Raw genomic sequence first — 13225 nt, 5'->3', positions numbered from 1 at the left:
GACCATTCTGGATCAATGCAGATACAGCAGTCCCTCATTATATGACATATCATCAAAATAATAATATGATAAAGACAAGTTTTTGGTTGTTTCGCATAAATACACAATTGAAGAGAGGTGTACCATGGTGTACTGAGAGATACTGAATACACATGTGAAACTATTTTCTAAATAAGGCCTGTCTGATCGTGCTGAAAAACAATAGGCGATAAGTTGAACTGACCTTTGAAACCTCAAAAATAGTCAAAATGAATCACCATTTGCGGAGTAAATCCGATTTTTCAGTCCAATCTAATCGTTTCCCTATTCGCACTCTACACTCTCACTACACTCTTGTCGTATGATTATTATATTTTCACTTCGTAGCCTCTTCTATACACTTACAAAGTCTCACCTGGAATCTCAAAGACAACCTGCTTACCGGTCAACTTGGAGTAGATGGACTGGAAAGAGTCCAACTTGTAGTCGATGTTGGAAGAGTCCTTGGAGTCCAAAAGAACCTTGGCGATCTTGTTACCGCCAACAAGGTATCTGACACGCTTTCCGATGATCTCGGTTGGGAAGACAAGGTCCTCCAAGATCTTGTCGTGGACGTGGGACAGAGTTCTGGATCTTGGTCTCTTCTGGTTCTGTCTGTTGCTTCTACCTGGCTTTGGCAAGATTCTTCTCTCGGCCAAGAAGACAACGTGGTGGTCTGGGAATTTCTTCTCAAGTTCTCTGGTCAATCTGATCTGAACCTTGTGGAAGGAAGTTAATAGAGGGACTGGGACAAAGATCACGATGGCTCTTTTGTTACCCGAAACTTCAATCTCCTTGATAGACTTGAATTGCAACAGTCTAAGGTCGGCCTTCAAGTCTGGAGAGTTGGTTTCTAAGTCGACGAAGGATTGAGCGACTTGGAGCTCGAGCTCAGATGGGTCGGAGGACAAAATCTTGGCAGTGGCAGACATGGTTGGTGCGTTGATGATTCTTGTGCAAACTCTTGGAGGAGAGAGTCTCGTCAAAGTTTGATGAATTTTCCAGGAGGGCCTGGGAAGGGCAGACTAGGGTGCACACGCCCATCGCATACACGTGATAATAATGAGGGCTTCAACCCCTGATAGTGCACCGGCAAATTTTGGGAAGTGCACTGCTCAGCTATCCCGAAGCGGAAATCCTTGCCGTCCTTGCCGCATCGGCCGCATATGTTGTCACACTACCTATACCTTCGCCTGCTGTGGAGGAGCCTACTTCTCCGTGTAGCCGATCTTTTAAAAGACTCTCATGCTCAGACTCCTCTCGAAACCCCAGTTTAAGAGAACGATTGCGACAATGGTGGACCTGGTAGAGCAGTCCAAGAAACTTGCAGCCTACAAGGCTGTAGATGAGAACTTGAAGCCATCTGATAAGTACATAGGAATCGGTTCGGGTTCAACGGTGGTATACGTTGCCGAGCGGATTGGCCAGCTTAAGAGACCCGAACTTGTGTGTGTTCCCACAGGATTCCAGTCCAAAGACCTGATAATTTCTAACGGTCTTACCCTTGGGTCAATTGACCAATATTGCGACCTCGACGTGGCATTTGACGGAGCTGATGAGATCGACTCGCAGCTCAACTTGATCAAAGGAGGTGGTGCGTGTTTGTTCCAAGAGAAATTAGTAGCGTCGTGCTCTAAGAAGTTTGTTGTTGTGGCAGATTATCGGAAGAAAAGCCCCGAGAAACTCGGTTACGGGTGGAAGAAAGGTGTTCCAATCGAGGTGGTCCCTTCTGCATACCCAAAGTTGCTGCGGGAGTTTGTTTCCTTGAAAGGAAAACCAACGCTTAGATCAGGACTTCCAGGGAAGGCAGGACCAATTGTTACAGATAATGGAAACTTTATTCTGGATGTCGACTTTGGTGAGATTCCCGTGGAGAAGGTGGAGAGTTTGAATTCTACTATCAAGGCTCTGTGCGGCGTCGTCGAGACAGGGTTCTTTGTGAACATGACTTCGAAGGTCTACATTGGTGAGGAAAATGGAGAGGTATTGAAGATAGATAGTTGCTCGAAACTATGAGTGTTGGTAAGAAACCTAGTGGTATAGTCTTTAGTTCCATGAGTCGCAATGTACCTTTATTCAATAACCAAATGAGCAAGATCCATTTATCGGATGCCTATATGAGAATATTGGCAATTTGTAGTTTGAAATATCTCAGATCGACGGTCATCAATATGAAGTCACCAAGTATCACCGACTTTGATTCCAAAGCCGATATCAACACCTACCATGATCCTGTTCAATAGATACGCAAAAGTTCATTAGTAAGACAGACAAAAAACGGAAAGGCAGAAATATAACTAATCAAGAGACAAAAAAAGCGGTGAAAGTGACATGAGATAATAGCAAGTAGGAGGGGTTGGTCATAAAGGAAGGCTTCGGGAAACAGACCGCAGCTGTAGTTAAACCGACCAACTGCGCTAGACTGTGACAGCCAAAGCCAACCCTATTCAATCATGACTAGACTCAACTGAGACAACTTGTAGGCAAACCAGAATCACACCCTCATCATATCGAACAAAAAACCAACCACACCAGACACCTACCGCGAATGCGACCAAAAAGACCAGAGAAAACCGAATGTACAGCGAAATAGGCGATGATCATAATCGCAAGGTAAAATAGCAAATATGACACAATTGCAACAAAAGGCGAGCGTACAAGAAGATACAGAATCGAACAGAAGTGTCAATGGCAATCCCAAAATCGGAAACTTGCCGGTTATTGTTGGAGCAAACCACTAGTCATCAGTTCCACCCGCTAGAAAACCCGACACTTTCCTCCTTCTTGAATTCTTCTGAACTGGACCTCTTTCCACGACCGCGGATGCCCCGATTGAGGTTCTTGTACAACCCGGAAAAGTACTGAAGCAACTCCTTCTCTTCCTGGGGCAAATGCTCGAAAGCAACCTGCAAATCCGTCTCGCTCATTACATTAAGATGAGCCAGCTTTGCAGTTAGGTTGTTCAGCGTCTCGAGGTGAAACCTGTTCTGATGAGCTTTGAGGTTGCCCAGTTGAGTGAAAGACTTGTTACAGTTGTCCAATTTGCACAAGAAAGGCCTCACATTCTTGTGGGTAAGCTGATGAGCCTGTAGATTTCCTTTGCGCGAAAACATCCGCGAACAGTCGTCACACTTGTATGGTCGTTCGCCAGTGTGGAGTCTCATGTGTGTTCTCAAATTTCCGCCCTGTGTAAAACGTTTGTGACAATGTTTGCACTCGTATGGTTTGAGACCAATATGAGACCGAATGTGAACTTCCAGATGGGTCGCCTGGGTGAACTTCTTGGAACAATACTGACACTGGTGCTGTTTCAATCGCCTTGTAGTTGGCTTGTCAATTCCACCAACCAGCTCGGAGGCTGCGGGTAAAACAGTAGATCCATTTGCATCGGTATCTTCCAAAATAGACCCGTCTTCGGCTTGTGGAATTGACTTCATCATGCCCTTGTTACGCGCTTGGATCACTAGCATCAGCTGATCTACTTTTGTCGCACCAACAAGAGGTCTACCATCTTCAGAGTGCAGCACTTCAGATGCAGGAACAAGATGTGGCTGGCCCTGCGGCTGGCGTTGTTGCTGGGCCATGTGTTGGAGCTGTTGTTGCTGCTGCTGTTGTTGTTGTTGTTGTTGTTGGAGCTGTTGTTGTTGAAGTTGCTGTTGAAGTTGCTGCTGTTGGAGCTGGGGCTGCTGAGGCTGTTGCAACAACCGCGTCTGCTGCTTTTTCGTGAATTGACCAGCAGAAGCGTTTAAATCCTTCTTCGTGCCCTTGCCATCACCGGACGGGAAGGTGTAATCATTCAACGTGTTCAATGCAGAATTTCCTTCAGAATTGGCCCTTTTGCCTGGAACCTTTGCTTGAATTTTTGGCATTGGCATTGGCAAAACAGGCGGCGGCGGGATTGAATTCACCATTGCAGTTGGCTGTTGCATTTGGAGCTGCGACTGTTGCTGTGACTGCTGCTGTGACTGCTGCTGTTGAAGTTGTTGCTGCTGAATCTGCTGTTGCTGCATCTGACTGTGGCTGTAGCTCGATCCGGACCTCGAATGGCCACCTTCCTGCAATGGCAGGTTATCCAAGAGATCACCAGATTCGCCAAACACATTTCTGAAGCTGTCTCGTTTCAGGAAATTGTCGAAATCGCTCTGGGACTCCGGAATCGAGTTGCTCGGCAGGATAGAACCCTGCCTAGGCCGAGCGAAGTAGCTGTTTTGACGTGAGCGTGGGTAGTTTGAGGGGAAAAAAGGCTCAAGCTGCTCACTGGGCCTACGCCCAAGATTCAGGTCTTGCCCCACCTGGTTTCCGACCCCCGGAGGATGGAACAGGAAAGAGTAACCGCGCTGGTACTCGCCATTATTTCCCGGAGGAGGGTAGAAGTTATCCTGAGGTGGACCGGATGTTGAGTAGATGGGTTGACCATTGGTATCAAACGATAAACGAGGGAAATATATGGAGTCATTGCGACCATAGTTGGTAGCAACATCATCTTTGAGATCATCGTCTTTCACCAACAGCGAATCGCGTCTTCCAGGCAAGGCAAATGAGTTATCATCGGCCATCCGAGAATAAGGTTCCGTGGATGCCGGTGGGGCACCTGATTGTTGGTTGGAAGCCGATTGCTGTGGGATATCTGAGCTTGCTGACGAGCCTATCATGTCGTAAAAAGTGGTAAAATGGCTTAATAGGGAGGTATGGTTTCCATGAGGCTAGACTGATGAGTCAACACGAACAGATGAAAAGGCAACACAGACAAAGAGGAATGCAACAGAACGATGGTTGTACTAATCAGTTGCGAGCTATTGCAGCCAAGTTCGTAGTGGGGAGAGTTTATGTTTGCAAGGACAATTCTCGTGAACAAGCCTCACAAGCCGGATAGGATAAAGAAATAACAAATACAGCCAGACCAGGAATACAACACAACCACAGTTGTAGTATTCGATTTGACCAATCGATTGCGAATAGTTTGAACTGTTCGATAGTCAGGCGTATGTTGACTGACAGTTCCTTGAGCAAGCCAGTTAAGTCCAAAGAGACTACCAACTCAATTCAATCCAAACGGAACAAAATAACAATCGCAAAATTCAAATAGTCCCACCAATCGTGCGTATTCGAATGAGCTATCAGATTGTGAGTGGTTTGTTCGCAAACAAGACAAATCACTAAGGAGCCTCCCGTGCGCCAAACAACTACCCACAGGAAAAACTGGGGGCGTACACACTGCTAGCAAGCCGGAATTGCCCTTATTGGTCACGAAAAGAGCCAATTGGCTGCAAACTTCAGTTTCAATGGGAATTTATCAGGACGAATCAACAAGATGTGTGACTGTGAAGAGTCAGTTCGAATCTTGTTTGTTGTTCCAAAGAAGCAAAGAGAAGCATGGCAAAGAAATTTTTGACAGCGTTCTGTTTTTTTTTTCTTTTTTGTATTCCTCCCTCACCAGCCACAGCGTGATGGACCTTTGACTGGGATGCGAATTCGTTCGAGGTCGGACTTAACGTGTGGCGGTACAAAAGTAGTGTACGACAGAAATATCTGAGAAAAATTTTGGGCTCCAATATCTCTTAAGGGCCTGGCATTTCGTACAAAATCGTCGTACTGCTCCTACCAAAGCATTATTCTTCTTGGTTTTTTTACACATTTGAACCATGTCAGAGGTTGAGCGCGAAGAGTCCATGGATATCGATGAGGAACAAGATCTCACCAAGATCAAACTGCTGCCTGGATCTACCAAAGACGGTTCAGCTGCGTCATTCCAGATCTCAGACGAAGACCACACGCTGGGCAATGCCCTCAGATATATCATTATGAAGAACCCCGACGTGGAATTTTGTGGATACTCGATACCACATCCCTCGGAGGCTAAGCTGAATCTGCGTATCCAGACATATGGCGAGTCTACTGCTATAGAGGCACTCCATAAAGGTTTGGCTGATTTGTCTGATTTGTGCACGCATGTCGAGGAGACTTTTGCTGGTGCCGTTTCAGAGGGAAACTACTCGAATGAAGCTTGAAGCTGGTATCTGAAAGAAGAAGGTCAAATTTTAGAGCAATAAGCTGGTGACTGCTAATGATTTTCAGCCAGAAGTGAGGTTGTCCCAATCTCGCTTTCGCCTCTCGTTTCATCTTACCTACCTGTACATTAGAAGTTATATAGACTTGAACAATTGCCCATTTTCGCAACAGAACCCGTATCAAATCAGAATTCCGCATTTCATTTTGGACCTTCACATGATCCTGTAATGTATGGTTTTTCAGCCAGATATTGATTTCGCATAGCCCGATTAGGAAGCCATCGTGTTGCGCACGCCCGAAGAATTTTTTTTTTCCTTGTTTAAAAATTCTCTTGTTGCCCCCTTCCTTTCTTCCTCTGTTTCTTTCTTCTTTAATCAGACACATTTTTCATAGAGATGTCTTATATCAACAACAACAGAGGTCCTACCAACCACTACGATGGTGGTAGCAGAGGTGGCTACAGAGACAGATCCAACGGCGGTTACCAGGGTGGTAGACAAGCCGGCGGTGGTGACAACTACAACAGAGGCGGATACGACTCGCATTCCGAGCTTGGAGCTAACTTGAAGGTCCAAGACTGGAACCCAGACACTTTGCCTGCTTTTGAGAAGAATTTCTACACTGAAAACCCAGCTGTGACCGCTAGGTCTGAGCAGGAGGTTGAGGAATTCAGAAAAAGCCACGAGATGTCGTGTTACGGAAAGGGTATTCCAAGACCTATCACCACTTTCGAGGAGGCTGGATTTCCAGACTACGTCCTCGAGGAAGTGAAGGCTCAGGGTTTCCCTTCCCCAACCGGTATCCAGTGTCAGGGTTGGCCAATGGCCTTGTCTGGTAGAGACATGGTGGGAATTGCGTCCACCGGATCCGGAAAGACTCTGTCGTACTGTTTGCCATCAATTGTGCACATCAATGCCCAACCGTTGCTCCAACCGGGTGATGGTCCAGTCGTTTTGGTGCTCGCTCCTACCAGAGAGTTGGCCGTCCAGATCCAGAAGGAGTGCTCCAAGTTTGGTCAATCATCCAGAATCAGAAACACCTGTGTTTACGGAGGTGTTCCTCGTGGTCAGCAAATCAGAGACCTGGCCCGTGGTGTCGAGATCTGTATTGCTACCCCTGGTAGATTGATCGATATGCTTGAGTTGGGTAAGACCAACCTGAGAAGAGTGACCTACTTGGTCTTGGACGAGGCTGACCGTATGTTGGATATGGGTTTCGAACCACAAATCAGAAAGATTGTCGATCAGATTAGACCTGACAGACAAACCCTGATGTGGTCCGCGACTTGGCCCAAGTCAGTCCAGGCCTTGGCCAAGGACTACCTCCACGACTACATCCAGGTTAATGTTGGATCCCTGGAACTGGCTGCCTCCCACAACATTGCGCAGGTCATCGAGGTTGTCACCGAATACGAAAAGAGAGATCGCCTAATCAAGCACTTGGAGGTTGCTATGCAAGACAAGGAGTCTAAGCTTCTTGTCTTCTCCTCCACAAAGAGAACCTGTGACGAAGTCACCTCGTACCTGAGATCCGATGGATGGCCAGCGTTGTCCATTCACGGTGACAAGGAGCAGAGAGAGAGAGACTGGGTTTTGCAAGAGTTCAGATCGGGAAAATCTCCTATCATGGTGGCCACCGATGTTGCCGCAAGAGGTATCGGTATGTATCATTACTAACTTTTCATGTTTTTCCGTTCAATTTCGCATTGAAGAACAGAGACTGAGCGGGCCGGCCTTTGCCAGCTCTCTGTTTGTCCGTCATATACCCCAAACTGCATGCGATCCAAACACCTATAGAGTTTGGATCCCCGTCGACTTTTCCCCTCCTGAGGGCATTTTTGAAGACGTTAAAGGAAAAAAATTGAAGGATTGAATCATTATTATGATAAGGCGTCTATGGACTACACAAGTTTGAGAGAGATAAAGGAAAAGAGAGAAATATAGAGAAACCTAGAGTATGGGGCTTTCGAGGCTCAATACGTTGACACAGACCCATTTTTCTTCCTTCCTTTACTCAGTTTGAGAATCAAAGCGAGTTACCTCAACTGGCTTAAGTTTTGAACCTTCTTAAACTCCATAGAGATCTTATTTAGATAACAGAGCAACCACAATCCTCTCTTTTCACCAAGTGCAGTAGATAAAGATGGGCTTCACGAAAGTTTTTCTTCGTGGAGTTGAAACCGAAAAACAGACTCTCCTTGCTGGAGATGTCTCGAGTCCCTACTAACACAACTACAGACGTCAAGGGTGTCAATTATGTGATCAACTATGACATGCCAGGCAACATCGAGGACTACGTCCACAGAATTGGAAGAACTGGAAGAGCTGGTGCCAAGGGAACTGCCATTTCATTTTTCACTGATGCTAACGCGAAGCAAGCCGACGACCTAGTTGGAATTCTCACTGAGGCCAAACAGGAGATTCCTCCAGCCCTGCAGGGTTTCTGCCGTCGTCGTGGCTACGGTGGTGGTAGAGGTGGTGGAAGAGGTGGCCGTGGTGGCAGAGGCCGTGGTGGCTACGGCGGTGGCCGTGGTTACGGTGGTGGTGGATACGGCAACGGTGGTAACAGTGGTTACAGACAGTCCGGATCTAACTCTGCTCCTCTCAACAACAGAAGATTTTAGACGGTAAGGACCCCCCAAGAGATTGTAATTTTCGCTAAGGTTATAGACTTTATTAGTTATATGCGTTTTAATTTGAGAGCCTGTAGGCCCGTATGGGCGATGCCATTTGGACATCACCACCCGTCATTCCACCCGTCTTCGTCAATCTCTAGATCCAACTTCAACTTATTGGTAGGCTTTAGTTGTAGACCAGGAGCTTTTGGAATTCTTTTCGCAGGTACAGACCTGGTAGTTTGAAGGGGTTTGGAAGGTCTCAATGCAGTCTTTGGTGCTGGCTTGGTTGCAGGCTTCTGCTCTTCCTCGTCAATGTCAAATCCCCAACCATTATCTTCTTCTTCAAAATCATCGTCGATCTTCAGATTCGACACCTTCGGCAGCTGCTGAATTCCAGTTTCGCTCGTAGCTGGTTTCAACAGATCTGGAGTGGAATCCCTGGTGCTGTCTGGCGGATCAACAATCTTACCTCCTATCTTATCTGAGATCTTGCTTAAAGCACCCCAACCCAGGGTGAACGCTCCCATATTGTCCTGTATATGCTGCTGTTCCTGCGATTGTGATTCTATGGTGTCTGGTTTGTCTTCAGGAAGATCTGCAGCAGCTTCTCTGATCTTGTTGACGTACGAGTCGAAAGCGGCTTGGGCCTCCATTCTCACCTTGCTGCTCTGATCCAGCAACGCTGGCGCAACGGCTGATAGCACTCTGGAACAACAAACTTCTGGTGAGAAATAATCAATACATGAAGCGAGCGACATCACAGCACTGATTCTGGCTGGAACAAATGGGTCCTTCAGCGATTTGGTGAATGCTGTCACCAGAACACCTGGTCGGGAGTTGTGGTTAAGCAATCCGGCAATCTTGCCGAGACATATGACCGTATTCGTCCTGATCTCTGGCTTTTCATCATTCTGAGATTTAGCTAGGTGCCTCAGAAGATCGTTGTTCAATTGTCTATCAGTCAACTTGTCGGCAATCGGCAAGATAGCCTTGACGGTTTCCTCTCTAATGGCGGGGCTTGTATCATTGAATCCCGTGATCAAATGGTTGAAAATCTTATCAGAAACCTCATAATTGGTGAAAGATTCCACATAGCGAGGAAGCGATGTCAACAGCATCATCCGTACAGCTCTGTCTGCCAACGTGAAAGATTTTATGATCACAGGCTTGACAAGTCTGGAATACGCTTCCGTCTTGAGACTTGGTGAAAACTTCAAAATATGATACAACAGAGCCGACTGACTAGTGCCATCACTGGCGGTGTTTTCAAGCCCAAACTGTTTGATCAGTTCTGGAAGCAGTTTGCTCTCCACAAACCCTGGAGGGCAATCGTTCTCAATACCCTCCAGAGTATCTAGAAACGAGAGCTTTTCATCATCTGCTCTGAAAGATATCTCACTTAGCTCCTTGTAGCATTTTATAAGCGGGGTTTCAAAGAAGCTTGTTTCTCCAGTCTTCAAAAACTGCTCGGCACTGTATCTCACATTCACGGATTGGTTAAGCAGTTTCTTCACATGCGCACCCATGTTTCTCGGAATCTTGGTCATGTTGGTAGTTTGGGAAATATCGGTTACTGACTTTCCTTCATTGAACAATTCATATATTAGAACTCCCAGCTTGAAGGAGTCAAGCTTGACGGCATGTCTCCCCAGAGTAGGAAGCACACTTGCACCTTGGTTTATGAACTCTGGGGGAGCAAGACTCGAATTAAAACTGGGCAATTGGTACGCCATGTTGAAAATCCCGAAATCGTCGGTTTTGATGTTGGTTGCCAGTTCGAATCCGCCCAGTCTCCATTCTCCGCTCTCTGTTATGTATATAGAAGACGAACTCACATTTCCGTGGAGACTCCCGCCCTCCAAATTGATAAACTTCAAGGCTGTAGTGATCTGGTAGATACCAAAGATAAACGCCTGCTGGCTCAACGGCTCGTTATTTGCCAGAACTGTCTCCAACGGCTGAACCCTCTCCGTCACGATATAAATAACCGAGTCCGTCTCGAACGTGTCCAACGTGTTCAACACACTGGGCAATTTCATAGACCTCTGCTTCTTCAGTGCATTCCTTGCGAGTTGCACATATTTGGAAGTCGACGGGTTAGTGAGCTCAAATTCGAAGATCGTACACGCCATGTTGTTCTCTTTCTTTGTTCCTAGATACACGTTCCATATCGAGTTTGACGAGTAATCGCTTCCAACACCGGTTACTATTCGATCACCGATATTGTACGGAATGCTGGATCCGGTCAGGGACCCCAGCGCGTTGGCGAGAAAATTCATGGTTAGCTGCAGAACTGATGTTGTAGATGGTGTTGTTGCTCTGATCTCCGTCGTGGTTTGTGATATTGATCTTTGCAATTGCAGTGCGATAACCAAGTAGTGCATGCACGATTTGCGTGCGGCGCGAGAGTTGGCACATACAATTCTGTTAAAGTCACCAGAAGAGTGTTTGCAACATTTGAAATATTCATATATAGGTAGACAGATAAAAGTGAAGATATGTGAAAATTTAGTTGCTTGATCATAACTATTCCCAAGGACTGCCTCAAAGCAGTTTTCAAAAACACACCTTCTCTAACAGTTCCCGATCCAATAATACATCACATCCCATGGGCTTCTTCTTGCCAGTTCCCCAAGCTTTGGCATATAAATCCAACATCTGATAAGCATATCTTGTATGTAACTGATCACCGATAGCAAGAGTTCTTCTCTGGAAAAATGCCTGGTCTGTTGGGTGAATGGCTGCTGATGCTGCAACAGTGACTGGCCACGGCATAATGCACGATATATTATGGTATTCGGGGATTAATTTCAAACATTCAATCACAATTCTCACATCACGCTGAATCACTTCATCATCAGAGTTGATTGAACGGTTCAGAGTTTTGCGTAAAAGAATATGGCATGATCTCATTACGATTTCTCCAACCATGAGGCTCGAACGGAGATGCGTACAGGTAGCTTTTGACTCCGAATCGTAAATGAAAGACGGGAGATTGCTGCAAAGAGACGAGCTTGCCTGCTTGTATAGTTCTTGAGCTTTTTCCAGCATTATACCCTCGAGACGTGTGAACCTCGAGACATATGATGCTTTTGCAGCCAGCTCATAAGCATCTCTGGCAGCACCTAAAATGGGGTTGTTCATCCAGTCCAATGGCAGTGGAAATAGAGCCACACTCATGGCCTCCCTGAAGTCATCAAAGAAGTCAAACGGAGAAGGAAGTTTTGCCAATGCGTCGTCTTTGCAAACCAACAATTCTGCAGCGTAGTTGTACGCAAAACTGTCGATCATGTATCTTTCGTTGGGGGTCACCTTTATCTGGGTCTTTGGCGAAGACGAAAACAAATCCGAAAGCTCTCTGTTGAAAATAACGAAATTGTTGGCATCAAGATCATCAGAATCAGGATTGATGAAGTTCTCGAATTTGATTTTATCAAACTTAGGCTGCGATTTCTGGATGTTCAACCATTTCCACTGCCTCTGCCTCAGCAGCTGGTAAGCAGCAGTAAGGTGCATGGTGCATTTGGTGTTGGAAGCACCATAATACTTTTCTCTTAAAGACAGATTCAAAATTCCAAACAGCAGCCAGTCTTCAGAGCCATCAACATTCTGCGAGTTGATCTCCTGGAAAAGTATTCTCAAGCACCTCAGATATCTTCTGTCCGCAACGGACACCATGGATGGATTCTTCCAGATGAGATATGATGCCCCACACGTGAAACACACCTCTCTGAAAGCAGAAGATACCATAAGCATAGGGATTGCAAGACCTGCGGGCAATAGTTCAGCAACCGTATATTGCGAGGAAATACTGGGCAAGAACCCCTCCATAAAAGCCTGGAACAAGAAAGCTGATTCGTGATCGAGATCCACACCTGGTATCCAGTTGAAACCTCGCGTGTTTCGTTCAATTGCTGTTTCCAAATGGCTACAAGTAGTGTCCCGGTGGGTCTCAGTTGTTTTGTTGCCTTTGGTCACGGTAACAACGAAAACAAAGTTTTTTTTTCCACTTCGTTTGGTCTGGAAAAACTCGTCACCGGGCAGTGTTTCACCCTGCCTGCTTGGCCAAACACACTCAAACGAACTTTTCAGACAATTCATACAACTGGGAAACTTTTCGTCGCACTTCTTCTTTCGTTTGCGGCCTTTTGGGAACGTTAGTGAACATTCGGGTTGTTCGTGGCGTTATTGCTTATCGCCAGGCCTTGTTCTATGGATAAGAAAACTTACAGGTGAAGCACCCATTCTTGGACCGTGTAATTTTTGCTCTTTCGCTCATAACAGTTACCGCCATATGAAATACCCATGCTCGCTTACTGGGGATCCAGTTTGACCTAAATATTACATTAACCCAACTTTCCATCCTTTCAATCGGTCCATGCGGTTCCTCTTTCCACAGATAGTTGCCTCTTTGGGCTAAACGCATCGGACCCAACCTGCATATCAATCCGAGGGCTCGGTTTATCTGGTGAGCCGGAACATGCAATTGGACCATCTGACATTGGCATTATCTTATCTAGCCCATCTTCGGAGTCAAAAAACAGTGGCATTGAGATGGCGTGGAAACGTATTGGGCAACCT

The 13225-nt window shown here is 46.2% G+C and overlaps 8 protein-coding genes across 8 annotated transcripts; 4 read left to right on the top strand and 4 right to left on the bottom strand.

The window, feature by feature from the left end:
* Window positions 1–380: 380 nt before the first annotated feature.
* KUCA_T00002087001 (uncharacterized protein) lies at window positions 381–950 on the bottom strand (the record flags this gene model as incomplete). The annotated part of the gene is made up of 1 exon (XM_022604332.1): window positions 381–950. The coding sequence occupies one exon, from the start codon at window positions 948–950 to the stop codon at window positions 381–383; it is 570 nt and encodes a 189-aa protein (XP_022458124.1).
* Window positions 951–1263: 313 nt separating this feature from the next.
* Window positions 1264–2034, top strand: KUCA_T00002086001 (uncharacterized protein; the record flags this gene model as incomplete). Its single annotated transcript, XM_022604331.1, has 1 exon — window positions 1264–2034. The coding sequence occupies one exon, from the start codon at window positions 1264–1266 to the stop codon at window positions 2032–2034; it is 771 nt and encodes a 256-aa protein (XP_022458123.1).
* Window positions 2035–2762: 728 nt separating this feature from the next.
* Window positions 2763–4670, bottom strand: KUCA_T00002085001 (uncharacterized protein; the record flags this gene model as incomplete). The annotated part of the gene is made up of 1 exon (XM_022604330.1): window positions 2763–4670. The coding sequence occupies one exon, from the start codon at window positions 4668–4670 to the stop codon at window positions 2763–2765; it is 1908 nt and encodes a 635-aa protein (XP_022458122.1).
* A 990-nt stretch (window positions 4671–5660) lies between these two features.
* On the top strand, window positions 5661–6026 carry KUCA_T00002084001 (uncharacterized protein; the record flags this gene model as incomplete). The annotated part of the gene is made up of 1 exon (XM_022604328.1): window positions 5661–6026. One exon carries the CDS (start codon window positions 5661–5663, stop codon window positions 6024–6026), a length of 366 nt encoding a protein of 121 aa, XP_022458121.1.
* A 396-nt stretch (window positions 6027–6422) lies between these two features.
* KUCA_T00002083001 (uncharacterized protein) lies at window positions 6423–7703 on the top strand (the record flags this gene model as incomplete). The annotated part of the gene is made up of 1 exon (XM_022604327.1): window positions 6423–7703. The coding sequence occupies one exon, from the start codon at window positions 6423–6425 to the stop codon at window positions 7701–7703; it is 1281 nt and encodes a 426-aa protein (XP_022458120.1).
* Window positions 7704–8233: 530 nt separating this feature from the next.
* On the top strand, window positions 8234–8650 carry KUCA_T00002082001 (uncharacterized protein; the record flags this gene model as incomplete). The annotated part of the gene is made up of 1 exon (XM_022604326.1): window positions 8234–8650. The coding sequence occupies one exon, from the start codon at window positions 8234–8236 to the stop codon at window positions 8648–8650; it is 417 nt and encodes a 138-aa protein (XP_022458119.1).
* A 113-nt stretch (window positions 8651–8763) lies between these two features.
* KUCA_T00002081001 (uncharacterized protein) lies at window positions 8764–10923 on the bottom strand (the record flags this gene model as incomplete). The annotated part of the gene is made up of 1 exon (XM_022604325.1): window positions 8764–10923. One exon carries the CDS (start codon window positions 10921–10923, stop codon window positions 8764–8766), a length of 2160 nt encoding a protein of 719 aa, XP_022458118.1.
* A 277-nt stretch (window positions 10924–11200) lies between these two features.
* Window positions 11201–12475, bottom strand: KUCA_T00002080001 (uncharacterized protein; the record flags this gene model as incomplete). Its single annotated transcript, XM_022604324.1, has 1 exon — window positions 11201–12475. One exon carries the CDS (start codon window positions 12473–12475, stop codon window positions 11201–11203), a length of 1275 nt encoding a protein of 424 aa, XP_022458117.1.
* Between the last annotated feature and the right edge of the window lie 750 nt (window positions 12476–13225).

This window comes from Kuraishia capsulata, genomic scaffold, assembly GCF_000576695.1.
Source record: "Kuraishia capsulata CBS 1993 genomic scaffold, Kuraishia_capsulata_scaffold_2, whole genome shotgun sequence".
Lineage (NCBI taxonomy): Eukaryota > Fungi > Ascomycota > Pichiomycetes > Pichiales > Pichiaceae > Kuraishia > Kuraishia capsulata.
This window is presented reverse-complemented; position numbering and strand designations above follow the sequence as displayed.